The sequence below is a fragment of the Achroia grisella genome, unplaced genomic scaffold (genome assembly GCF_030625045.1).
Source record: "Achroia grisella isolate CSIRO2021 unplaced genomic scaffold, CSIRO_AGI_Agris_v1 utg784, whole genome shotgun sequence".
NCBI classification, from domain to species: domain Eukaryota; kingdom Metazoa; phylum Arthropoda; class Insecta; order Lepidoptera; family Pyralidae; genus Achroia; species Achroia grisella.
The window spans coordinates 233,142-259,352 of record NW_026713024.1 but is presented as its reverse complement, the minus strand read 5'-3'; the positions used below and the strand labels follow the sequence as shown (position 1 = coordinate 259,352).

General features: G+C 37.3%; 1 protein-coding gene across 1 annotated transcript; it reads right to left on the bottom strand.

The window, feature by feature from the left end:
- On the bottom strand, nucleotides 1-24,337 carry LOC131851511 (uncharacterized). Its single transcript, XM_059202019.1, has 4 exons — nucleotides 24,212-24,337; nucleotides 2,209-2,409; nucleotides 1,213-1,349; nucleotides 1-292 (listed from the first exon to the last, which is right to left on the bottom strand). The coding sequence occupies exons 1-4, from the start codon at nucleotides 24,335-24,337 to the stop codon at nucleotides 1-3; spliced, it is 756 nt and encodes a 251-aa protein (XP_059058002.1).
- Between the last annotated feature and the right edge of the window lie 1,874 nt (nucleotides 24,338-26,211).

The following is a 26,211-nucleotide window of genomic DNA, read 5'->3' as shown; positions in this document are numbered from 1 at the left end:
TTAGAGCAACTCGTTATAGCACAGCTGGAAATGGTCACACAGCAGGTCCAGTTGTGAGGACCGAATCCTTTCCATTTCTCCCACGAGAAACTGCATCAGTTTTCGGCGTGCGTGGATCTTCTCCTTCAGCGAGGTCTCGACCAGCAGTTCGTCCACACAGCGCGTCGTCGCCCGCTGCAGCGCTGCCAGCGATCGATCCAGCAGCTGACGCCACAGGTTTTGGAGTTGCAGCTGTTGGTCGCAGGGCGTTTTCGAGCGCACCACTCGAGACTCTGTCTCGCCATACAATTGCCTACCAATCAAAATAATTATAATTTTGTTAATTATAGGACTAACAGAATATCAGCGCAGATTTATCTGTAGCTTTATGCTGAGTTGGTCGCCTCTTCATCTATTCGACACAAAACCTTAATACCATTAAAAAAAAAAAATAATAATAAATTTAAGTAGCTATGACGAGGTCGAGTGGAATGAGTAGTCATGCTCACTAAAATATCTAGACATGTGGCGGCGTGGTGGGCCGGGTCATTGGGCTCCCTGAAATATGGTCGAGCGCAGTGATGGCTGGCTGATGAGCCAATGATATGAGAGATGTCTCATACTCGTGAACGAGTGCTACTTGTAGGGACTGGTCTGCTCTTATCACTACGACTGATTTAATCTTATTGTGTTTTTATATTTGAGCCTAAATAAATTAGTGCTGGTTGGTAGTTTGTATTCACACGTTTCGACTTGTAAAATGTGAACTTACAAGGATTGTTTAAAAGAGCAACACACAAGTTTCTTGCTCGTTCTTCTTGTGATGAGACAGCTCTCCGAAAGAGCGGTAGATTTAAAAAAAAATTGTTGACTATTCAAAAGTGTTTAAATTAAGTTTATTTGAATAAATGATTTTCTATTCTATTCATTACCAGCTACACATATGTACATAGTTTTATATATAAGTGTATTTATTATTGTACAAATGTAAGAATATTGTATAATGCAGATTTTTCTGATAATAAATAAATAAATATAAATAAACGTTAGGTAGACTTCCGCGCGGTTCCCTCTGGAAACCATCGTGATAAATTCCTGGTCATTTGTCAAAATTCGCTAACTGACCTGACCACATGTTCATCTTCTCATCCTCCACTGGTGCCAGCGTAAACAGCTCAGACGGGAGCACTGTTACATTATCATCAATAAAAAAAGTAAACAGACAGTACTTACTTAAATTCTTGCATCATTTCGAAGTAGATATCTTCAAAGAATGTGGAGTTTTTGATTGATACAATAAAGTATCTTTTGTTGTGCTTGCGACGTCCATTTATGATGCCTTGTATATATTCACGTGCTCGGACATACACCTGCATATATAAATATAATTAAGTTACTCAAGTACTTACTTAGTTTCTAAATTTTAGAATAATATAGAAATAGAAATAAATCGTTATTCAAATAAACTCATTACAAGCACTTTTGAATAGTCATATTTTGATTCTACCGCTCATTCGGTATGCAGATTCATCACATGAAGAATGAGTGAGAAACTTGTGTGTTGCTCTTTTGAATAGATGTTTTTTTTTATATAATAATTATTTATATAGCAGTATATTATATATACAGTATAACAAGTAAGAGGCATGCGATAATCAACATAGAAATCGCTACGCACTCATTATTAGTGTAATCAGATAATATTGTCAGCGCTATGAATTTTAAGTTAGATATTTTCTACAAAAAGATTTATATATATATATATATATATATATACATCACAGATAACATAATGTAATTATATAGTATAAATATAATGGATTAATTGCATCGCCAGACAGATTGTCTTAATGACTTTCTATACATATAAATAAAATTGGAGTGTCTGTTTGTAACATTGAAATAACCATTTATTACTACATGCATAAGAATATAAATACGGTACATACATCAAAATAACATTTTTGACAATTTTTGTCTCTCTGTTTGTTTGTTCCGGCTTATCTCTGAAATAGCTGGACCGACCCCTAAATTTTTTTTTTTTTTTATAATGTGGCGTTTAAAATACATACAACCGTAAATATTCACTCGTCTATCACCAACCCCTATTTTTTAATAGCGATTTTAATTTATATGGCAAAACGATGTTTGTGGGGTCAGCTATTAAATAAATAAAATAAATCCTACAATATATATAATCAAAACTCCTTATATTTTTTTTCTATATACCTTTACGAGTTCGTTCATTAAATTGCTAAGTATGGCGTCAGCTTGTCGCTTCTCAGGTATCTGGTACACGCATCCCACAGCCTCTGCGGCGGTGACCCTGGCTCTCACGGCTGGAGGGTCACCCGTTTGATTCCCGTCGTACCTGACACGTTCGTAACCCACATCGGAGAGTCTCAAATCGAATGTAACCTCACCATTCATCTGTGGATGCATTTTTTCATTGGGTTGTTTGTGTTATTGTTAGGTGTTGGAACCTGTGGTAGCGAGACCTATATAGATCTATTGTGCAGATGGCTCTGTGTTAATTGTTCAGGAAATTATTATATTATACTATTACTACTGTTGTAAGTATCTTAGAATATAAATAATATTAATTATTAATATAATTTTTATTAAATTATTATTGGCACAATTTGACCCACTCAACACTTCCTATGCCACGCTGTATTGGGTTGACTGGAAGAGATCTCTTGTAGAGATAAGTCATCCTTTGTTAACATTAAGTCTAATTAATATATCTAAAAATGTATTTAAGTGTAATAAAGAATATTTAATATCCCATCTGGTTCATAATGCCATTAACATACCATATTCCTCTCTTTAAAAAAATAGTGATTTCCGAAATTATCTGCCAAAGAACTGGTCTGCTCTGATCACTACGACTGATTTAATCTTATTGTGTATTTATAAATATTTTTATTTATTATATATGTCCGCCATATGTCTGGACATATATAATAAATAAATGTTCAGACATGTGGCGGCGTGGTGGGCCGGGTTATTGCGCTCCCTAAAATATGGTCGAGCGCAGTGATGGCTGGCTCATCCGTCATACTCGTGAACGAGTGACTGATCTGCTCGTATCACTACGACTGATTTAATCTTATTGTGTATTTATATTTGACCTTAATAAATTAGTGCTAGTTGGTGGTTTGCATTCACACGTTTCGACTCATAAAAATGTAAATTTACAAGGATTATTTAAAAGAGCAACACGCAAGTTTCTTACTCAATCTTGTGATGAGACAGCTTTCCGAATGAGCAGTAGATTGAAGTGAAGAACAATAGTGCTTCAATTAAGGTTTTTTGAATAAATGATTTTCTATTCTATTCTTAAATTCGCACTTTTTGTAAAATATTTAGGAAAATTTTTCAAGAGCAACACACAAGTTTCTTGCTCGTTCTTCTTATAATGAGACAGCGATCCGAATGAGCGGTAGATTAAAAGAATGATAACTATGACTATCCAAAATTGCTTAAATTAAGTTTATCTGAATAAATTGTTTTCCATTCTATTCTATTTTGAAATTTTTAGGAAACTCACTCTTGTAAAAATTTTAGGGAAAAATTTTCAATCAATGAGGACTTACTTTATATTTATCGCAGGTATTTGTTTTTTAATGTATTCAACTGAATGTTAAACCCATCAGTTGCTTTCAGCACCGCCAGCGTCACACAATAGACGAGCATGTTTACGACATCGAGTGAGGTGTTCACGCACAACTCGAATAAACCGAATGAGAGCCGATAAAAATCGGTATTAAACTGCACCGTGATAAGGGGTTTAGTGGTGAGTAAATTTTTATTATCCTCTGTAGGATTGCTGTAGGACCAATTTGTTACGGTTGTGTTCTGTAGCCTTAGGAGTTACGGGTTAAGAGGACGGTGTCCACGCAAACAAACTGCTGTAGGTATTCTGAAACCGACTCCAAAAATTTGGACAAATCGGAAAGTTTACTCTTTCAAATCGGTTTATGAATGGGTGAGATGATGTAACAAACATTAAAAAAAACAGCCGAATTGAAAACCTCCTTCTTTTTGGCAGTCGGTTGCAATGCTATCCGATTGAAAATATTTTCCTTTATAAGTAGGTTGATAGAAATAAAAAATAGAAATAGAAATAATCTTTTATTCAAATAAACTTAATAAAGCAGTTTTGAATAGTCACATTTTTTTATTCTACCGCTCATTCGGAATGCAGACTCATCACAAGAAGAATGAGCAAGAAACTTGTGTTGCTCTTTTAAATAAAGGTCTCTAAATAAAGAGAGAACTAATCTCTCTTTATTTAGAGACTTTGCGTCCTCATGATAGCAATACTTTCAAACGAAATTCATCGCTCAGGAGCTCTTGAATGACGATGATCTTGATCTGCTGAAAAGGGTCATAACTGGTGAAACCAAAGTACCCAGGAGAACCAAGAACGAAGGAAGCACGACGAGAGAAAATCGCAGCACAACAAAACCACCTAACCTGTTGGCGTCAGGGAGTGAAAAGTGTGGACTGTTATAGATTCTCCAATGCGTTTATTACTAGAATTTATATTACAATATAAGACAAATAGTTTAGCCCGATATTAAGTACTCTTAAGTACGGAACGCTATGAAAATAAACTAAAGATGCGCGTGCGATTGCTACGGCGTCAAAAACATACTTATCCAGCACCTACAGCACAACCTCTGATTAGAAATAGAAATAATCTTTATTCAAATAAACTTAATATAAGCACTTTTGAATAATCACATTTTTTTATTCTACCGCACATTCGAAACGCAGACTCAGCACAAGAAACTTCTTGTGTTTAGCTTGGGACTAGATGGCGTTGTGTGAATTGTCCGATACGTTTATTATTTAGTTATTGTTGAAAATGTTCACGTTGTGTATGGAGTCTGGTCGGGGACATGCAGCCTTAACACGTATATAGTGACAGTAATGTTTGTCCCGTCTGTCTCTCGTCGGGTTTGAGGTTCGAATAAAATATGTGCTGAGTGCCGAGTGTGAGATCACGGCGGGACGGCCATTCACGGGCTCGTTTGTTGTGTCACAGACGATCTGTGAATTGGTTGCTTTATTTCTTTCCTTCAATTATATATTTCTACGAGTGGATGTAAGGAATTCATAATTGAATATGGTTTCCAAATATGTAACAGTTAATAGTGGGGACGAGTTTGGGTTTCTTAATAATGTGTAATTATTGAACCCATTGCTAGCACTAGTAGAATAGAATAGAATAGAAAATCATTTATTCAAATACACTTACAAGCACTTTTGAATAGTTATCACATTTTTTTCAAGTATTTATTCATATGCATGTAGTAAAAAACTGTTATTTCAATATTACAAACAGACACTCCAATTTTATTTATATGTATAGATGTATAGATTAAGATTTGTACTCCATTCACGTTGATGTGACTACAATGCATGTTTCAATCATTCCAATAACTCACGTGTCTGCCATCAAAATAATTCACGTAATCTGACGACAGCTCTAATACAAGGAAAATAGGTCTAAGTCATGTACCAATTCTTCAGGGAGTTCTCCCCTTTGTGGAACATCTGATATTATTGGAACATCATATATTGACAGCCTCGGTGGTCTAGTGGTTTAGCACTCCGCTTTACTATCCGGTGGTCGTGGGTACGATTCCTCGCACGGTACAAACATTTGTATTCATGAGTATGATTGTTTGTATCGGTCTGGGTGTTTTCTTTGTATAATATGTATTTATTTACAAAAAAAATGTATCCATGTATTTATATCAGTTGTCTAGTGCCCATAACACAAGCTCTGATTAGCTTGGGACTAGATGGCGCTGTGTGAATTGTCCTGAAATATTATTATATTATAGAAAAAAACTATTGTTTATACAACCAACTGGTGGTTCTATATTAAATATTTTTTCTATTTGAGTATTTAATTGAATTACTGCTAATTGGTGGTTTGTAATCACACACTTAAACTTAAAAATGTAAAGTAATAAAATTATTTAAAAGAGCAACACGCAAGTTTCTCTCTCTCGTTCTTCTTGTGATGAGACAGCTTTCCGAAGGAGCGGTAGATAAAAAAAATTGTTATGACTATCCAAAAGTGCTAAATTAAGTTTATTTGAATAAATGATTTTCTATTCTATTCTATAATAAATAAATGACCCAAATAAAACAAAGTTGGACGTCAAACGGTGGGAGCGCTGGTGACCGCTGCCGTTACCCGCATATGTAAGTACATATAACCCGCTAAATGAGCCACTACGCTAAAATTTAGTTAATTCCGCGCCGCCAACCCGTCACTCAGAGCGGGGGGTCGCGGGGGGTCACGGGGTGGGGGGTCATGGGGGGTCAAAGGGGTGTGACATCAAGCCGTAATGTTTAACGAGACAGGATTAACTCCGCGAGGCGCATTAACGTGATGTGTGTTTGACTAGCCGCCGACTGCCCCTCACTCGCCCCCGCCCACCCCCGCTAACAAAGGCGGTCGCCTTTGACACCGTAAAACGAAGTTAACTGTCGTAAACTTTATATCTAATGGATGAGAATCTACGTAATTAAATATAGCGCTTTGGGATTTTTGGAATATCGTAATATCTTGAGTGCTCTCATTAGTTGAGTCGGTAATTATGAAACATGCTATTGTAAGGTCAGCTACATTATTTTACACTTATAAAGACTACATTTGTTCAGTACAAATAAATCATTATCTATACATATAAAAACAATATTACAAACAGACACAACATATAAAAATTGGTGTGTCTGTTTGTAATATTGAAATAACCGATTTTTACTACATGCACTATTTTTTACAATTTTTGTCTGTCTGTCTGTTTGTTCCAGCTAATCTCTGAAATGACTAGACCGATTTTAACGGGACGTTTTTTGGCAGGTGCCTGATGTAATCCTTATTACATCAGGCACCTGCCAAAAAACGTAAATAAAAGTAGCCTATGTTACTCCTTAGTAACATAGGCTACTTTTATTTCAGAAAAATAAAGTTAAATCCACGCGGACGAAGTCGCGGGAACAGCTACTATAGAATAAAATAGGAAATCATTTATTTAAATAATAAATTTATTGAAGCACTTTTGAATAGTCATCACATTTTTTTTAATCTACCGCTCATTCGGAAAGTTGTTTCATCACAAGAAGAATCAGATAGAAACTTGCGTGTTGCTCTTTTAATAATAATTCCACTACAAAAGGCTGTTATCTTAGATACATGTGCTATAGTCCGTCGCTTCTTAAATGCCACAGAATGAACTATCAAACAGAATAAAGTAACGACAGACTTGGCATGTCCCATCCTCGGTACTAGTCACCAGCCGAAGCTGTGAAAAAGAGAATAATAATAATAATATATTTCTGACGACCTCGGTGGTCTAGCGGTCTAGTACACCGCTTTACGACCGATGGTCGCGGGTTCGATTCCTCGCACGGCACAAATATTTGTATTCATGAATATGATTGTTTGTATCGGTCTGGGTGTTTTCTGTGTATAATATATGTATGTTTTAAAAATATATATATATTTGTATCAGTTATCTAGTACCCATAACACAAGCTTTAGCTAGCTTAACTTGGGTCTAGATGGCGCTGTGTGAATTGTCTTGAGATTAGTATTATTATTTATTAATTTTTACACTATATTCAAATTCAAAAATCATTTATTCATGTAATCATTTAGCTATCGGTTATCGTTTGGTAATGGAGTTGGGATTAGACTAGACTAAGGGGCCCCAACTCATCGCGGGGCCCTGGGTACGTACCCAGTGTGCCCAGAGGGGAAGAGGGGCCCTCTTCCCCACTGTAATACCCACCCAAATATGTTCCACATCCAGTACTATTGGAAAAAATAGCAAATTTATTTCTTATCGAGGCACCGAACTGACTACATTGCGATTGTTTCTGCCGGAATCTGTGTCACTTAATCCTCAAAAGCTTGTGGGTATCCGCAGGGATTTTCTGGCAGGTGAAACAAAAAATGGATGCTTAAGACACTGTGCTATATACTCGTAGAAAGTTCTAGAACAATATTAGATATAAATAATCTATTACATATAATACTGGCTACTTCGTAAATACATACATATTATACATAGAAAATACCCAGATCGATACAAACAATCATCTTCATGAATACAAATGTTTGTGCCGTGCGAGGAATCGAAACCGCGACCATCGGACGTAAAGCGGTGTGCTAGACCGCTAGACCACCGAGGTCGTCAATAAATTCTCGATAGCTCTATAAAAATACAGTAATTAAAAAGTAGTTACTTATTAATTGCTCTCTTTTTAATGATTGCGTCTATGTTTCCGATACTGAGGCCGGTAGTCATAATTGATTATGAGATGGCAACGCTGTTAAACATCTCTCTAGACGTACTCTCAACAGATGCTGTAAGTCGCAGCTCGACGAAGTTGGGAACTGCAAAGAGAAGTTAGTTTAAGCTTACAAAGTAGCAAGAACTGTGGAACGGAGTAATTGGCACTCATTTAGTATATTCGGGACTCGGTGCACAAAATGGCATCAACGAGCTGGTAAAGTTTCGTGTAATTTATCTGATGGGTTTTAAATATTTATTTTTCCGTTTTTAAAAGAAAGAAAGAAAGAGTTTCTTCTCCGATGCGTAACAACTATGCTGAGAATTTGTCCATCCATCTTGTAAGGCTAAAATTTGAGATGTCTTAATGAAATCGAATTGTTTTGATAATTTTAATTGTTTCACATACTATTATGTTTGAATATTATCACATTAATACGGAAAGCAAATATTTTCTATCTGTTTTTACGAAATTTCATACTCCTCCATATGAAATTTCGTACATTTATCATTATGAAATGAATGAAAAGACTTATAATGACCCTAAAATAATATGTGAACAATTTAACAATCATTTTATATACCGGACTCATGAAAATATAACAATTAATGATAAGAATTATCGTAACTATGAAATAAAATCTAATAATAATAGCATATATTTGACACCCATTAATGAAACAGATGTAGAAAAAATAATTACCTCATTAAAAAACACAAATTCAGCAGGATACGATGATATTACCACAAAAATTTTAAAGCAGTGCAAGAAATCTATATCGGTTGTATTAGCCCATATAATAAATTTATCTTTTACTGAAGGACACTTTCCAACACGATTGAAAGACTCAGTTATTAAGCCTTTGTACAAGGGTAAAGGAAATAAAACGGACATCGATAATTATAGACCAGTTGCACTTGTAACTATATTAGCCAAAATAATAGAAAGGGCAATGTACAATAAAGTTGACGCTTTTTTTAATAAATTCAACGTATTGACTGAAAAGCAATTTGGTTTTAGAAAGAACAAATCGACCTCACTAGCTGGTTTTACTTTGGTAAAAAAGATAACAGAAAGCCTTAATGACCACACACCAATAACAGCTATTTTTTTAGACCTTTCAAGGGCTTTTGACTATGTTCGTCATGACATTTTATTGGATAAACTTGATAGATATGGTATACGAGGAAAAGCTAATAAATGGTTGGAAAGCTACTTATGTGAAAGAAGACAGTGTACAGAAGTGACAAAAACATTGAATTCGCGTAAACAAACATATAGATCCAAATACGCAGTGAATGGGCTTGGAGTACCTCAAGGTAGCATACTGGGCCCTTTTTTGTTTATTGCATATATTAATGATTTGCCTGACATTGTTAACTGTGAGTGTGTATTGTATGCAGATGACATTACTTTACTTATTCAGAATAAAAACGAAATATCTTATGAAACAAAAATAAACAATCAACTAATATCGGTAATAGACTGGTTAGTAACAAACAATTTGAACATCAATATGAATAAAACAAAGATAATTCAATTCCAAACTAAAAAAAAAACTGATATAGATTTGAATATATCCTATAAAAAAAACAAAATTGAATCAGTAGGCTCCACAGGATTTTTAGGAATAGTAATGGATAAATACTGTAGTTGGAATGAACATATTAATACCATATGCAAAAAGTTAGACAAATTTGTATACGTTCTAAATCGTATTAGAAAGACAGTAACACTTTCAGCAGCACTTTCAGCATATCGAGGCTACGTTGAATCTAACCTGCGATATGGAATAATTTTATGGGGCAACTCAGTAGAAATGCATAGGGCATTTAAGACACAAAAGAAATGCATCAGATCTCTTTGTTGTGCCAAGACGCGGGATAGTTGCAAGCCATTATGCATAGCAAATAAGATATTACCATTACCCAGTCTATATATTTATCACATATGTGTATTTGTTCATACTAATACAAATTCATTTCAGAAAAGCACGACATTGAGCAAAAGGAGCACTAATATTTATAAAATTCAAAATCCTAGACAGAAATTGACCGTTTATTCAAATAATGTATATTGCATGGCGATCCGTATTTATAATAAATTACCAGACAATTTTAAAAGTCTCAATACCACATTCTTTAAAAAACGTGTATATTCATGGATACTGGAAAAATGTTATTATTCAATTGATGAATTTCTTAATGACAAGTAACGGCTAGTAATGTGATTGTGATGTATTTCGAAATAGTATCAATCAATTGAATTATTTGGAATTAAAATAAAATGTTGACAATTAATGAAATATTGACATTCTATTATATTCCATAATGTTTTTAAAGTAAGAAGTTATGGTGAATGAGTTATATTTAGAATTTATAATGACTTGATTGATTTAATATTTGTACGCTGGAAACAGCAGAATATGATGAAACATATATTATATATACTTACCACCATTGTACATACCATATTCTGACAAATAAATATATTATTATTATTATTATTATTATTATTACATAGTATAAACAAAGTCGCTGTCTATCCCTATGTATGCTTAAATCTTTAAAACTACGCAACGGATTTTGAAGCATTTGTTTTAATAGATAGAGCGATTCAAGAGGAAGGTTTATATATATAATACATGTATATATAAACATTCCGAATGCATCCGAATGAGTTGTAGAATCAAAAATATAACTATTCAAAAGTGCTTATATTGAGTTTGAGCAACACACAAGTTTCTTGCTTATTCTTTCTGTGATGAATCTGCATTCCAATAAAAAAACTTGACTATTCAAAAGTGCTTACATTAAGTTTATTTGAATAAAGATTATTTCTATTTCTATTTCCGTGGAATTTTTAGCATTACATGTAGCGTGGTAACCCTAGAATAGAATACAGCAATCATAGAATCTGAGCACAAACAAACAGAACTAACTCGGCGTCGGTTGACCGTACACCGCGCCCGCTACCCGCACCGACCGGACCGACCGGACCGACCGGACCGACACACGTATTGTCCAACTGTTTTGTCCCAACACTCGCCTGTCCCTTGTTTTTGTTATGCTAATAATAACGGATTAGGCGACATTCAATTTCAAAGGACGCGAAAACAAAGACTCCGATATTGGTCTCTTTAGTTGCCTTTACACGTACGGTAGTTCACGCGCGGATAGGCTTCCACTCAGGAAAGAGTGTGCATGTAAATGGAGATGAAAAGAACGAAAAGATTGGTAATCAACGTCTATGTGACAGATTCTACCGGATTTGCGGCGAGATATTGCATCTCCGTGCATTTTCTACCGCATATATCACGGGGAGTGCTCTGAGGAATTGTTCGGATTAATACCAGCTGCTGAGTTTCACCACCGTACCACCCGCCAGAAACTAAAATACCATCCTGATCATCTGGATGAATGGCCTCCACAGTGCGGTTTTCTAGAAACTTTTTGCCTTTTTTGCCTTTTTGCACAACCATTTGTGGAATCATCTTCCAGCAATGGTATTTCCGAACCGATACGATATTGAAACCTTCAAGAAAAGAGCCTCCTTTTTAAAAGGCCGACAACGTAATTGCAATTTCCCTGGTGTTGCGGGTGCTCATGGGCGGCGGTAATCACTTACTATTAGGTGAGCTGAAGGCTCGTATGTCCTCTGTGTTAAAAAAAAAATGCGCGCCCCGCCAGTCAGTAATCCCGCTTACTTGGGCTTTCACGCAAGAAAGAATGGTATAAATGTAGGCAAAGAGAACGAGAGGACAGCGCGCACCGTCTGCTCGCGCATTCCCGCATCGTGTGTACTTTTTGATTGATTTGAAATGATTTTTTTGTAATCATCATCATCATCATCATCATCAGCCCACTGCAGTCCATAAGTAATAAATAATTATAATTGCAAAATGGCGGACATCTGCAGCAAAGACAATTTTATAGAGCTACCGATATATATGTTTAAAAATTTTAAACGTGTCTTAGGAAAATTAAAAAGAAATCTAGGTGACTTTATGTGCCCCAAAGGTGAATAGGCGGCCAACTTAGCAATAACTACAGAAAAATCTGTAGCGCTGATTATTTGTTGGCTCCTATACTTATATTATACTTATTACGAGGGAACATAAACATTTTTTTTCGGACTACACTATTGCTATTGGCCGGAGCTGGCCTTTACAGCTTCACCGCACGATAGCGGGCGAGTGCGGATGGCACTCCAAACCTGCGGAAGGACTTATGGAGCGGCTGAAGGCCAACTCCCGCCTGACGGATACGACTTTAGTCTGAAGACACCGCTAGGGGTTCGAACCTCAGCTCAGAACTATAGTAAAATGAAATTACTCAAGACTGCGCTGGCGCTTTCGCGTTAAATCGAGTCCTAATCGCGCGGGAAAGAACGTGCCGTGTAAAGACAGCTTTTGGTAGCGATTTCACAGCGACGGTTTGAAAGCGTTTAATAGAAGTGGAAGAGTCAAGTAATGGAAGTAGAAGACGTTGAAATATTAACTCATCCATCTGGATTTACATATTTGTGTTATCAGTTAATTGAGTTTCATTGATACTAGTGTTTGCAGGAGGCTGCTGGAATTACTAATTTATATTGCTCCAAAAATCGTCCTTAACTGATCCTATTGGTTAGATCCTATTGGAAAGATAAAGAGTCCTATTGGTTATATTATACAGATATTTCTATATGGAGAAAAACTTTAGGAAATTGAGAATCTTCGTCGAGTAATGTATATAATTAGGTTGTACAGAGCTTGCGCTACAGAAATTTCTATATGGAGATAAACATTGGGAAATTGATAATATTAAGAATCTGTCAATATCTCGAACTAAAATAATAATGGCGATATTCAGTGGATTTACAGCGATAAACAATATTTGCTCCGCCTACGATTTTTCTCTGCACAATCCGTGGTTGTTAGAAAATGCCGTAAGGCGTTAAGTCCGCCACATGTACTTTTACCTTGGTATTCTATGCATTGAAGTTATATAAATAAACATATATAAATTATTATGATTACTTTACAGCAGAGCTATATAGAACTCTGATGTGAAGTAATCATCAATTTGACAATAATAACAATCTCAGGACAATTCGCCGGAATTCAAACGCCTTTTTCAACACACTTGATTTTAAATAAACTTAAATATAAAACTGTGATGCACACTGTTGCTTGTTGTGCACTCTTTTACTTTTTAAATCAGTGCGCTGCCTACTGGAGGACGCGCGGAGGTCACATCGAAATTTGTTAAAAAAAATAGCAAATGGTTTTTTTTTAACACAGGGGACAAACGAGCTTGCAGCTCATCTGATGGTAAGTGATTACTGCCGCCCATGAACACCGGAAACACCAGGGGAATAAGCTCTTTTCTTGAAGGTTTCAATATCGTATCGGTTGGGAAATACCATTGATGGAAGGTGATTCCGCAATGTGGTTGTGCGTGGCTAAAAATTTCTGGAAAACCGCACTGTGGAGGACCGTCATTCATCCAGGTGATTAGAATGGTACATTAGTTTCTGGTGGGTGGTACGGTGGTGAAACTCAGCAGCTGGTATTAATCCGAACAATTCCTCAGAATACTCCCCGTGATATATGCGGTAGAAAATGCACAGAGATGCAAATCTCGCCGCAAAGTCAATGGGTCAAGTCTGTCACATAGACGTTGATTACCAATGATTCTGGCTGCTCGGTTCTGAATGCGGTCAAATGGAAGTAGCTGGTAATGTGGTGCTCCCGCCCAGAGATGAGAATAGTATTCCATATGCGGCCGGATCTGCGCCTTGTATAATTGCAAGCGATTCGTTCTACTGAGCACACCATGCCTTTTTGAGGCTTTTTTAGCCTTGTCCTCCTAATGACCGCCAAACTGAACGTCACTGGATATATCAACGCCAAGGACCTCGAGATTTGGCTTCACATGAAGGTGAGAGTTTTGAAAGTATCTTGAGGAAAGTGTCTTGGACTACCATTCATCCAGATGATCAGGATAGTATTTTACTTTCTGGCACCCGCCAGAAAGTAACGGTACGATGGTGAATTCCTCAGAACACTCCCCGTGATATATTCTGTTTTTTATGAGCTGCTTTATATCTATTTCTAAACCGGTGAAATTAAATTCACTTTACGAGCAAGTGTATACAATAAAATAATGTTTAGTTCTAACAGAATACATAATAACAGTCTACAAGATTGTAATGTTTAAAATTCATTTGATAAATTGCAAAATTTTTCCGCTACTGGGAGTGCTCTGATATTTCAAGACTTTCTCATAATGGAGTCTTTCATATGAAGGAAGCAGATAAAAATAAATGAATATCTATATGCTACAACTTGACTTGAATCGATGCAAGCGGAAAGCGCTCTACTTGGAGTGCTGTTATATTTAGACTGGATTTTCGATATAAATTGAAGATGAGGACCGTAAACTTCTATTTATAGAGGCCAGTCTTTTACGAGTCTGTAATCTAGAACAGTGGTGTTGGCGTATAGTTGCCAACCGTCCTGTATTCCCAGGACATGTCCTGGAAAGTGCTAAATAGTTATTTGGCAGCGTCCTGGGTTTTTTAAAGCACGCCTCTTAATTACTGATTTTCAACGCTATAATTGTATTAATTACTTATTATTAAAAACCTGATTATAGTAATTACTTGAATTTTACTTCACATTAATATAACTATTGCAACACTATTACTGCCGTAACTTACCTCTAACTCACCTATTTCTACCACCAAACTACTTGCTCTTTAAGCTATTTCGATCGGTGGGTGAGATATCAAGTTAGAGGTCACTTACATCTTAGACCTTCAGAATGACAAGACATGATAACGTATTATTTATTTATTTAACTTTAATGCATACAAACAATGTGTACATATGGCGGAGTTAATACCTTGCGGCGTTATCTACCAGGCAACCATGAGTGGTGCAGAGATAAGTTGGTCATGCAAATAATATAAATGAAAAATGTCAAAAAAAAGGTACATAAATATAAAGCAAAATATTTATATATAAATTTCTTTATAAAAATAATATTGTACATACATAAATAAATATATAATGATCTGATAATCAAATTACAAGTACAGCCTCAAATTGAAAGTAAGAAAAAAGGTTACAAATTTAAATAATGATCCCGCAATTTTTGTTTAAACGAAATTTTACTATTATTGTTGATGGTGCTCATGTACATAGGCGACAGTTACCACCTACCATCGGGCGAGCATTCCATTATGATCCATAAAAAAAATTGGTCCACATTACCAACAATCTTCTCCCCCCAAAGACTGTATAGTCTATTGGATGTGCCCGCGACTTCGTCCGCGTTAATTGTCGATACTTCCATACAACCTTTCATCTCCCCTTTCAACCCCTTACAACCCTCTTTTCGGATTAAATAGTAGCCTATATCCTTCCTCAGGTTATATCCTATATGTGTACCAAATTTCATTTAAATCGGTTCAGTAGTTTTGGCGTGAAAGCGAGACAGACAGACAGAGTTACTTTCGCATTTATAATATTAATAAGTAAAAGGATAGTAAAGATCTACCAAATGGTCATATCTGAATTTATTTGCGAAAACCTCATCCACTGGTTTCGTGGTGGGGGTGAAGGGGGTGAGAAGGGGGCGAAGCGGCTTGTGTATAATTAACCTGCAAATTGAATCGTCTCTTGTAATCACAGGCACTGATTAGACGCGCGGCGCGTGTTCCGTTCTTAGTTAATTATCCACCCCACAAACTGTGCTATGGCTCATATCTATCCGTCATACTCGTGAACGGGTGCTGCTTGGGACTGGCAAGTTCGGGTTACGAACACTGATTTACGAACTCTATTCTTCCAAATCTGAATTTAAAAATGAATCTGTATTATTGTAAACATGTACAACATTTATTTAAAAAGAATACGAGCTGAGTTTCTTGTCAGTTCTTCTCATCTCGAAATCATTCCGAACTGACGGTAGATTTGACATATCATAAGAGTCTGTAATAGACCTACATGAATAAAGATATTTTGATTTGATCAGGTTGTTGTATGACATCTCACTGCAATATGTGGTACTTGCTGTTTTTTTCGGACTACTTTAATGCTGTTGGCCGCAGCTGGCCTTTACGGCTTCACCGGATGATAGGGGGCGAGTGCAGATGGCACTCCAAACCAAGGAAGGACTTATAAAGCGGATGACGGCCAACTCCCACCTGACGGATACGACTTTAATCTGAGGGCACCGCTAGGGATTCGAACCTCGACTCAGATCGGAGGGGTGTTATATAGTGCTTTATCACACCACGTTACTTCCGATGGTCTCGGATTCGATTCTTCGCACAGTGCAAGTATTTGTATTCATGAGTATGATTGTTTGTATCGGTGTTTTATATGTATAATATGTATGTATTTAAAAAAATATCTAAGTATTTATATTAGTTGTCTAGTACCCATAACACAAGCTCTGCTCACCGTGGGACAGGTGCATCTGTGTTAATTGTCCAGGGTTATTTATTATTATTAAAATGTAAATGTAAATATAATGTTCATTTCCCGCAATAGAATAGAATAGAATAGAATAGAAAATCATTTATTCAAATAAACTTACATTGAAGCACTTTTGAATAGTCATAACATTTTTTTTTTAATCTACCGCTCATTCGGAATGCTGTCTCATCACAAGAAGAACAAGCAAGAAACTTGTGTGTTGCTCTTTTAAATAATTTATTCTTACTTACAATTTAAGTTTAAGTGTGTGAATACAAACCACCGATTAGCACTAATTCAATTAAATACTCAAAAAGAAAAAAATATTGAATACATAACCAACTGGTTAAACAATTAATAAGAGGAAATCAGTCATAGTGATTAGAGCAGACCAGTCCCTACAAGCAGCACCCGTTCACGAGTATGACGGATGGGCCAGCCATCACTGCGCTCGACCATATTTTAGGGAGCCCAATGACCCGGCCCACCACGCCGCCACAAGTCTGGACATTTTAGTGAACATGACTACTCAAAACACCAGACCACGTCATAGCTACTCACAATTAGCTTCTCATTTGGGCCGTTGTGCGTGTAGAGCCTAGAGCAGCAGAGAGTCTGTTGTAGAGACTACTAGAGTAGCCAGCCAAGGTCCTCCCAAAAGCACAGAAGACTCCTAGTGTCTTCATAGGCTTCACGGAACGACCTCACCGTTCCGAGGATTTGTGTTCGTTGTGTGGCCACTGCAAGCACTCCAGGATTACGTGAGCGGCCGTTTCTTCGGCTCCAAAGCAGCCACGAAGAAGGGAACTGTCAGTAGTACCTATTGTGTACAAGTGTTATTTAAGGGATATGGGCCCGTTATTGTTCCTATCTTTATTTTGCCTATCGAGATTCAGTAGGCGTTTTTGCGAGGAATCGAACCTGCGACCATCGGAAGTAAGGCAAGTGCTAAACCGTTAGACCATCGAGGCTGTTCTAATATATCTGACAATAACAAACTGATTTTACCTAAATGTCGTTTGGCTAAAGTTAGTAATTCGTTTTATAGCAATTGAGTAAGGTTTTACAATAAAATACCAGAGTCTGTTATAAATCTGCCAGAAAAAAGATTTAAATGTCAAATAAAACAGTTCCTTTGCAAAAAAGCTTACTATAAAATTTAAGAATTCGTTAAGGATAATTATGTTTTTATAGAAAAACTTGAAATCTATAGCACTGACAATATTATCTGATTACACTAATAATGAGTGCGTAGCGATTTCTATGTTGATTATCGCATGCCTCTTACTTGTTATACTGTAATTATTTATAATTATATATATATATATTATATATATATATTATAAAAATAACATCTATTAAAAAGAGCAACACACAAGTTTCTTGTGGTGAATCTGCATTCCGAATGAGTGATAGAATCAAAATATGACTATTCAAAAGTGCTTGTAATGAGTTTATTTGTATAAAGATTATTTCTATTTCTATTTCTGCTTGTGTTTTTATTAAACATTACAAGATTTTGTTCCCGAATTTGTTATTTATGTCACGTGTGCTACTCTGCGGCGTGTGTGTGTATGGTACGTTGTTGCATCTCGGAAACTACATTCTCTAGCTAATACATTGCAAGCGGTTTCACAACTCTGCCGGATATAAAAACTGTATTGCGTGAACAATAACACGTTATTTTATGTCGGATGCACGTGTGGTCGCGGTTGGGGGTTGAAAGGGGTGAGGAACCACCCCGTTTCCAATGTAGCCGTAGAACTAGTTATAATATCTTTATATCTATATTATGCTATTTATTTTCGCCTTGTAATTTGTGTACTATCTCTATTTTAACTAAATGTGTATGTCGGCGCACAACACTAGCGATCGGCTCGCTGTAGGTCCAATCCGGTTGAGGTTGGCTCGCCTGTACCCTTTTCGACGTCCACTACATATGACGTGCGCATAAAATTTATTTGTAACCTTTTTAAAATATAATTATTTAAAATTGGAGTCAGATTATCATTCATATCCACCTCGGAACAGTGTATTTATATATATTAATTCATATAGATTTATTATATATTTAGTATATCTTAAATCGTGTACAACACAGCAATACGCCACCACAGATCTTGTGCTGAAAACAGCGTTTCATTTATGTAGGTATAAGGTATTTATAATACGGGCCTGAAATAAATAAATAAATAATTAATTATCAAAAGTGAGTTCGACGACGTAAATCGAAACGAAGTCAAGGACTGCCTACTTCCAGTGGTCGTAGGTTCAAATCATGAAGTAATTAACAATCTTTGTCATTTTTAATTTCTCATTAAGTCTCCGATTATAGAAAGCATCGGAAAACCAAATTAACCGGAGAATCGGCAATAGGCTCGCCCCCCGCGCGTTGTATTAATAAATTCATAATTACACACAGCATGTGGGCATGTCAAGTGTCATGGTATCATCTCCGATATGTTGACAATTGACAAATTGAAATGATAATGCTTAGAGAACTCGAGTCATTGGGCTCCCTAAAATATGGTCGAGCGCAGTGATGGCTGGCTCATACGAAGTACTCGTGAACGAGTGCTGCTTGTAGGGACTGGTCTGATTTTATCACTATGACTTGTTCAAAATCTACCCTGTACCATCGTAAGCACAGATTATTATATTAGAGTCCGTTAGTTTGTGTTCCCGCGGTTTCCCTTCCCCTCCCTTACCTAGAACCGACTGTACGGCGGCCATGACGCGCGCGCATTGTGTTGTGAATTAAAATAAATTAGAACGGTGAAACCTACTGTGAAACTGAAAAGCGAAGATACCTTCGAGACCCTGAAGCCCAAGAAATCCGCACAACCATACAGGTACGAAACTGACGCTTCCACTCATTTTTCACTATATATACAGTGAATTCCCTAACATTTTGGTAGCAGAGTAGTATCCCAAACAGACTGATTTAATCTTATTATGTACTTAATATATGAAGCTAATTGATGCTAGTTGGTGGTTTGTATTCGCACGTTTTGAATTGTAAATGTAAACTTACAAGGATTATTTAAAAGAGCAACAACACAAATTCAGGATGAGACAGCTTTCCGAATGAGCGGTAGATTAAGAAAAATATATCATGACTATTCAAAAGTGCTAAAATTAATTTTATTTGAATAAATGATTTTCTGTTCTATTCTAAGAAATGTGACCACGCAAAAAATTGTTTTTTTTTATGTCAGCTGATCAATTTTTTTTATTTCTCCGGTTGATCCCTCGTCCAATTCAATGGGGATCGATGTTACGACGGCCTGAGCCGAGGTTCGAACCCCTAGTGGTGCCCTCAGACTAAAGTCGTATCCGTCAGGCGGGAGTTGGCCTTCAGCTGCTCCATAAGTCCTTCCTGGAGTGCCATCTGCACTCGCCCCCTATCGTCCGGTAAAGCTGTAAAGGCCAGCTGCGGCAAACAGTATTAGAGTAGTCCGAAAAAAATATAATAAACACACTTATATTCTGTCTCTCGGCTGTATCGTTCTCCCAGGTTCTCAACAATGTAGGTCATAAACCTAACCCTAAAGGGGCATGTACATACACCTCCTTAAACTATACTTCATTTTTAAAAATCATGTTCATTTGTCTCACAGCCTTGTCAGGTTGACCTCGCAGTACCCCCTGGAAACCATCATGTTACATTTCTGGTAAATTTACCAGGATGTGCTAACTGACCTGCCCTCGTGCTCATCCTATCATCGTCATCATGCTTCGCCATCATAAGTCGTTAGCGCAGGCGGGTGCACCATTTCATTATTACCTATCATGTAGAACACAAGCTTTGCTTGTCTTGGGAATAGATGGCGCTGTGTAATTTGTTATAGGTTATAAATTAGGTATACGTATATGTTAGGGAATTTACTCTCTGCTACCAAAATGTTAGGGAAAGTACTATGTATATATATAGGGAAAAATATTTGGAAACGTCTGTTTCGTACCTGTATGGTTCTGCGGATTTCTTGGGCTTCAGGGTCTCGAAGATATCTTCGCTAGCTTTCCAGTTTCACAGTAGGTTTAACACAGTTCTAATTTATTTTAACTCACAATAAAGGCGCGCGCGCGTCATGGCCGGCGTACGGTCAGTTCAGTACTGGGTAAGGGAGGGGAAAGCAAAAGCGCGGGAACAGAAACTAACGGACTCTAATATAATAATCTGTGCTTACGATGGTACAGGGTAGATTTTGAACAGTATATATTAGACTACCGGGGACATATCACGTGTCGATCTAGTGTATAGTGTGACAGAGCAATTAACTGTTAGAGGAAGTGGAACGTATCCATTATCAACGTCGCTAAGGGAGTTTGGGATGTATAATATTCAAAATTCGAAATATCTTTAGGGGTCGTTCTAGTATTACGTAACCAGATTTATTACAATTATTCCCCCCCCCCCCCCCCCAACCCCCTTGCAAGCAAAAGCAAAGCTCTTACCCCCTCCCCCTATGCTTATGTAAACATTTTTTAATTAATGTATTGTTTTTTTAGCACAGACAATGTGAGGGTTGACATTCGTGTAAAAAAGTCAATGACGACCGATGACGTAATCATCATCTAGACTCCCCCACCCCCATGTCATCCAAAATAAGCAAAGCAAAGATCCCAAATAGTTAAATAACCGTTTTTTACTACATACATATGAATTTAAATACGGTACATACACCAAAATCACATCTTCTAAATATATATAACTCAAAGGTGACTGACTGACATAGTGATCTATCAACGCACAGCCCAAACCACTGGACGGATCGGGCTGAAATTTGGCAGGTAGATGTTATGACGTAGGCATCCGCTAAGAAAGGATTTTGATTAATTGTATCCTCAAGGGGATAAAATAGGGGATGAAATTTTGTATGAAACTTTGTCAATTTTAAACCGATCGGGCTGAGACTTGGCATGCATAAAGCTACTATAACGTAGGCATCTCCTAAGAAAGGATTTTGATAAATTCCACCCCTAATGGGATAAATTAACGCGAGCGAAGCCGCGGGCAAAAGCTAGTTATTTATAATTTATGTCTGTCTGTCTGTTTGTTCCGGCTAATCTCCGAAATGGCTGGACCGATTTTGACGGGACTTTTATTGGCAGGTGCCTGATGTAATAAGGAGTAACTTAGATTGCTTTTATTTTAGAAAAATAAAGTTACTTCCCACGCGGACGAAGTCGCGGTCACAGCTAGTTTGTCATATAATTATTCGTGTTAAGATCCGGTTAATAATATAAGTAATGCATATTAAACACGAAAGTTAAAAATAACGAATGCGTAGCGTATTCCATATCATTACATAGTATAAAACAAAGTCGCTGTCGCTGTCTGTCCGTCCCTATGTATGCTTAAATCTTTAAAACTACGCAACGGACTTTGAAGCGTTTTTTTTTTAATAGATAGAGTGATTCAAGAGGAAGGTTTATATGTATAATACACGTACACCCGGGCGAAGGTCGCGAGTAGCAGCGATTTCTTCGTGCTTGCTTGTTTTATTCAGTGTAAAACTTCTGAGAAAAAAATTAATGGTTACGGAAATACCCTTGCCTGCATTTTCTCAAGTAGAAATTTCTAGCTAACCACTCAGCGGTAAATTACAGGAACGGTACCTGACGCTCGGAGCCCGGAGCCTTATCCGGGTAGAATTGAACTCATTTCAAATGCATTGGACCGCTCCACACCCGCCGTGCCCACAACCGCACCATCTTACAACACTGCATACTCGCATTATACAGAGTGGAAACCTGAGCACTAGCTCAATCTGGTAAAATTATTTAGGATAAATGAAAAAAACACTGCACATAGTCTCATTATACAGAGTGCAAACTTGAGCACTGGCTCAATCTGGCAAAATTATTTAATTTAATTTTTTTTTCTTATATTATGATCACTTTATTCTCCTAAATTTGAATTTAAACATGAATCTGTATATATAAACATGTACAACATTTATTTGAAAGGAATACGAGCTGAGTTTCTTGCCAGTTCATCTCATCTCGAAATCATTCCGAACTGACGGTAGATTTGACATATCATAAGAGTCTGTAATAGACATACACGAATAAAGATATTTTGAATTTGAACACAACGTACTACTTTTACATGGGAAAGTAACTCTTTCAGTCATTGTTTCACGCCAAAACTGCTAAAACAATTTAAATGAAGTTTGGTACATAGGTAGTATAAACCCTGAGAAAGTACATAGTCTAGGACATAGGTGAAAGGAGAGATAGGAAAGAAAGGTTGTATGTCATTTTTAAAACTAGAAGTTTGAAACTACTAATATTTTAAGCTAAAATAAATAAATATGACATTCAAAGTTATTCTAAAAATATCACACTTAAGGGGGGTAAAATAAAATAGAGGTTGAAAGTACGTATGAAAATTCGTCATTTGTCGTCTATTCGCATACACTTTGCGTACATTCGCAACGAATTGCATACATTTGACGACCTCGGTGGTCTAGCGGTCTAGTACACCGCTTTACGTCCGGTGGTCGCGGGTTCGATTCCTCGCACGGCACAAACATTTGTATTCATGAGTATGATTGTTTGTATCGGTCTGGATATTTTCTATATATAATATGTATGTATTTACGAAGAAAAAAACATATCTATGTATCTGTATCAGTTGTCAAGTACCCATAACACAAGCTTTAGGTAGCTTAATTTAGGTCTAGATGGCGCTGTGTGAATTGTACAGAGATTATTTATTATTATTATTTATTCACATGCAGACAAAGTTGCAGGCACGGCTAGTATACATATCTGTACACTTACAAAACTTATATTTTGTTCATTCATTCATTCATAATTTAAGAGCTACGCTCTTGTCGGTGGAGCTCTTGCCACTTTCCGCGATATTCCATCATGCTCTTTAATTCTTGATACGACACGACTCCCATTTTGTCCTCAATTTGTTTGATGTAGCTATTCCTTGGTCTTCCCCTCCCCCTCTTTCCTTCTATTTTCTCCTCAATAATAATTTTCATGAAATCATCGTGCCGTATCAAGTGCCCTAACATTTTTCCTCGTCTATTTTCTATGGGGTTCAATATTTGTCTTTTTTATTTTACCCTGTGTAGTTATATTTTGTAATCCTTCCAAAAACATAAACAATAACTGGCCTGTATTCCACACTAACTCTTTGATGCCAAAACAACGCTGTATGCAAAATCAATTTGGGCTGATGTGTCGATTTTTTGTTAAATTGTCAGTGGCATGTGTGACGAAGAGAGTACAAATATTTTCACGTTCATTTCCACCGACAGTCCAAAAGGCAGCCGTTTGCAAACTGAACAACAAAAAACAGCAATCATCTGACCTCTTGCTTTTTGTTAGCGATGTGCTAACTCGTGATGAACATGATTCGAGTTAACTCGAGTTGACTCGGGTTAACTCGAGTTGTCATCCGAAGCTCACTAGGGAGGCATTAGGGTCTGGAAGAGGGCATCCCTGCACGCCTAGATGAATCCTGACGCCGGTCCCTTCGATGGGAACCATGCCGGTCATGCCGGTGGTCTGGGAGAATCCAAACATCATCGCCATCACCGAAATGTCAGTACTATGCCGCGGCGGGTCGCAAGTCCGACCATAGAGTGGGCGTCATAAACCAGTGTCGTCCGCCAAAGGTCCAAGCCGCGGCACGAGCCACGGGTGGGGGGGGGGGGAGGAGTCGATGGACACTTGGACAAAAAAAAATGTTTAACTCGAGTTCCGAAGCTCACTAGGGAGGCATTAGGGTCCGGAAGAGGGAGTCAAGTCCAAAGTGAAGAGGGCATCCCTGCACGCCTAGATGAATCCTGACGCCGGTCCCTTCGCTGGGAACCATTCCTGTGGTCTTGGAGAATGCATATACGATCCCATGGCTACGGCGATATGTTCGAGGAGGAATATCGTCAGGTTTTTGGCAAGTAAGAATCTGGCAGTCCCCATTTGGCCCCTAAGCGGGTGGGCCTCTATGAAGATTTTCCTGACGTTAAAAAAAGGGTTAACTCGAGTTACCTTAAAACAGTTTTTCTTAATTTGAACTATTGTAACATTGTCGACCACAGTTGGCCTTGACGGTTTCACAGAACTATAGACGGCGAGTAGAAATGACACTTCAAACCCTCAGAAGGACTTATGAGCACATGCTTGGCTACAGGTAAACTCCTTAAAATATGGTCGAGCGCAGTGATGGCTGGCTCATCCGTCATACTCGTGAACGGGTGCTGCTTGTAGAGACTCTAATCACTATGACTGATTTCCTCTTGTTAATTGTTTAACCAGTTATATATTCAATATTTTTTCTATTTGAGTATTTAATTGAATTAGTGCTAATTGGTGGTTTGTATTCACACACTTAAACTTAAAAATGTAAAGTAATAACACAATTATTTAAAAGAGCAACACGCAAGTTTCTTGCTCGTTCTTCTTGTGATGAGACAGCTTTCCGAACGAGCGGTAGATTAAAAAAAATGTAATGACTATTCAAAAGTACTTCAATGTAAGTTTATTTGAATAAATGATTTTCTATTCTATTCTTATTCTATTCCTATTTGAGTATTTTTTAGAATATATATGAATGAATCCGAACATTTCATACATTTTACATCGATTCACTGGCGATTCGAAAATGTCCCAATCAAGGGATTTCCTCTTAAAACCTATCATTTCTCTCAACTCAAGACTCCAATCGATCCCCCGTCCAATTCAAATTGGGATGGTAATTACGACGGCCTCAGCCAAGGTTCAAACCCTTAGAGGTGTCCAGACTAAAGTCTTATCCATCAATCGTTGCCCTTCAGCCGCTCCATAACTCCTTCCTTTGGTTTGGAGTGCCATCTGCACTCGTCCCCTATCGTCCGGTGAAGCTGTAAAGGCCAGCTACAGCCAACAGCATTAGAGTAGTCCGAAAAAAGTTGGCCTTCAGCCGCTCCATAACTCCTTCCTTGGTTTGGAGTGCCATCTGCACTCGCCCCCTATCGTCCGGTGAAGCTGTAAAGGCCAGCTACGGCCAACAGCATTAGAGTAGTCCGAAAAAAGTTGGCCTTTAGGCGCTCTATAAGTCCTTCCTTGGATTGGAGTGCCATCTGAACTCGCCCCCTATCGTCCGGTGAAGCTGTATTGCGGCCGATAGCATTAGAGTAGTCCGAGAAAAAAACAGCAGGTACCACATATTGTAATGGGATGTCATACAATAATCAGATCAAAGCAAAATCAAATCTTTATTCATGTAGGTCTATTACAGACTCTTATATGTCAAATCTACCGTCAGTCCGGAATGCTTTCGAGATGAGAAGAACTAACAAGGCCAACTGCAGCTAAAAGCATTAGAGTAGTCCGAAAAAAATCCAACTCGAGTTGGGAGATTTCAACTCGAGTTAACTCTAATTCAGCACAACTCGAGTTGACACATCTCTATTTATGTTTCCAAACAC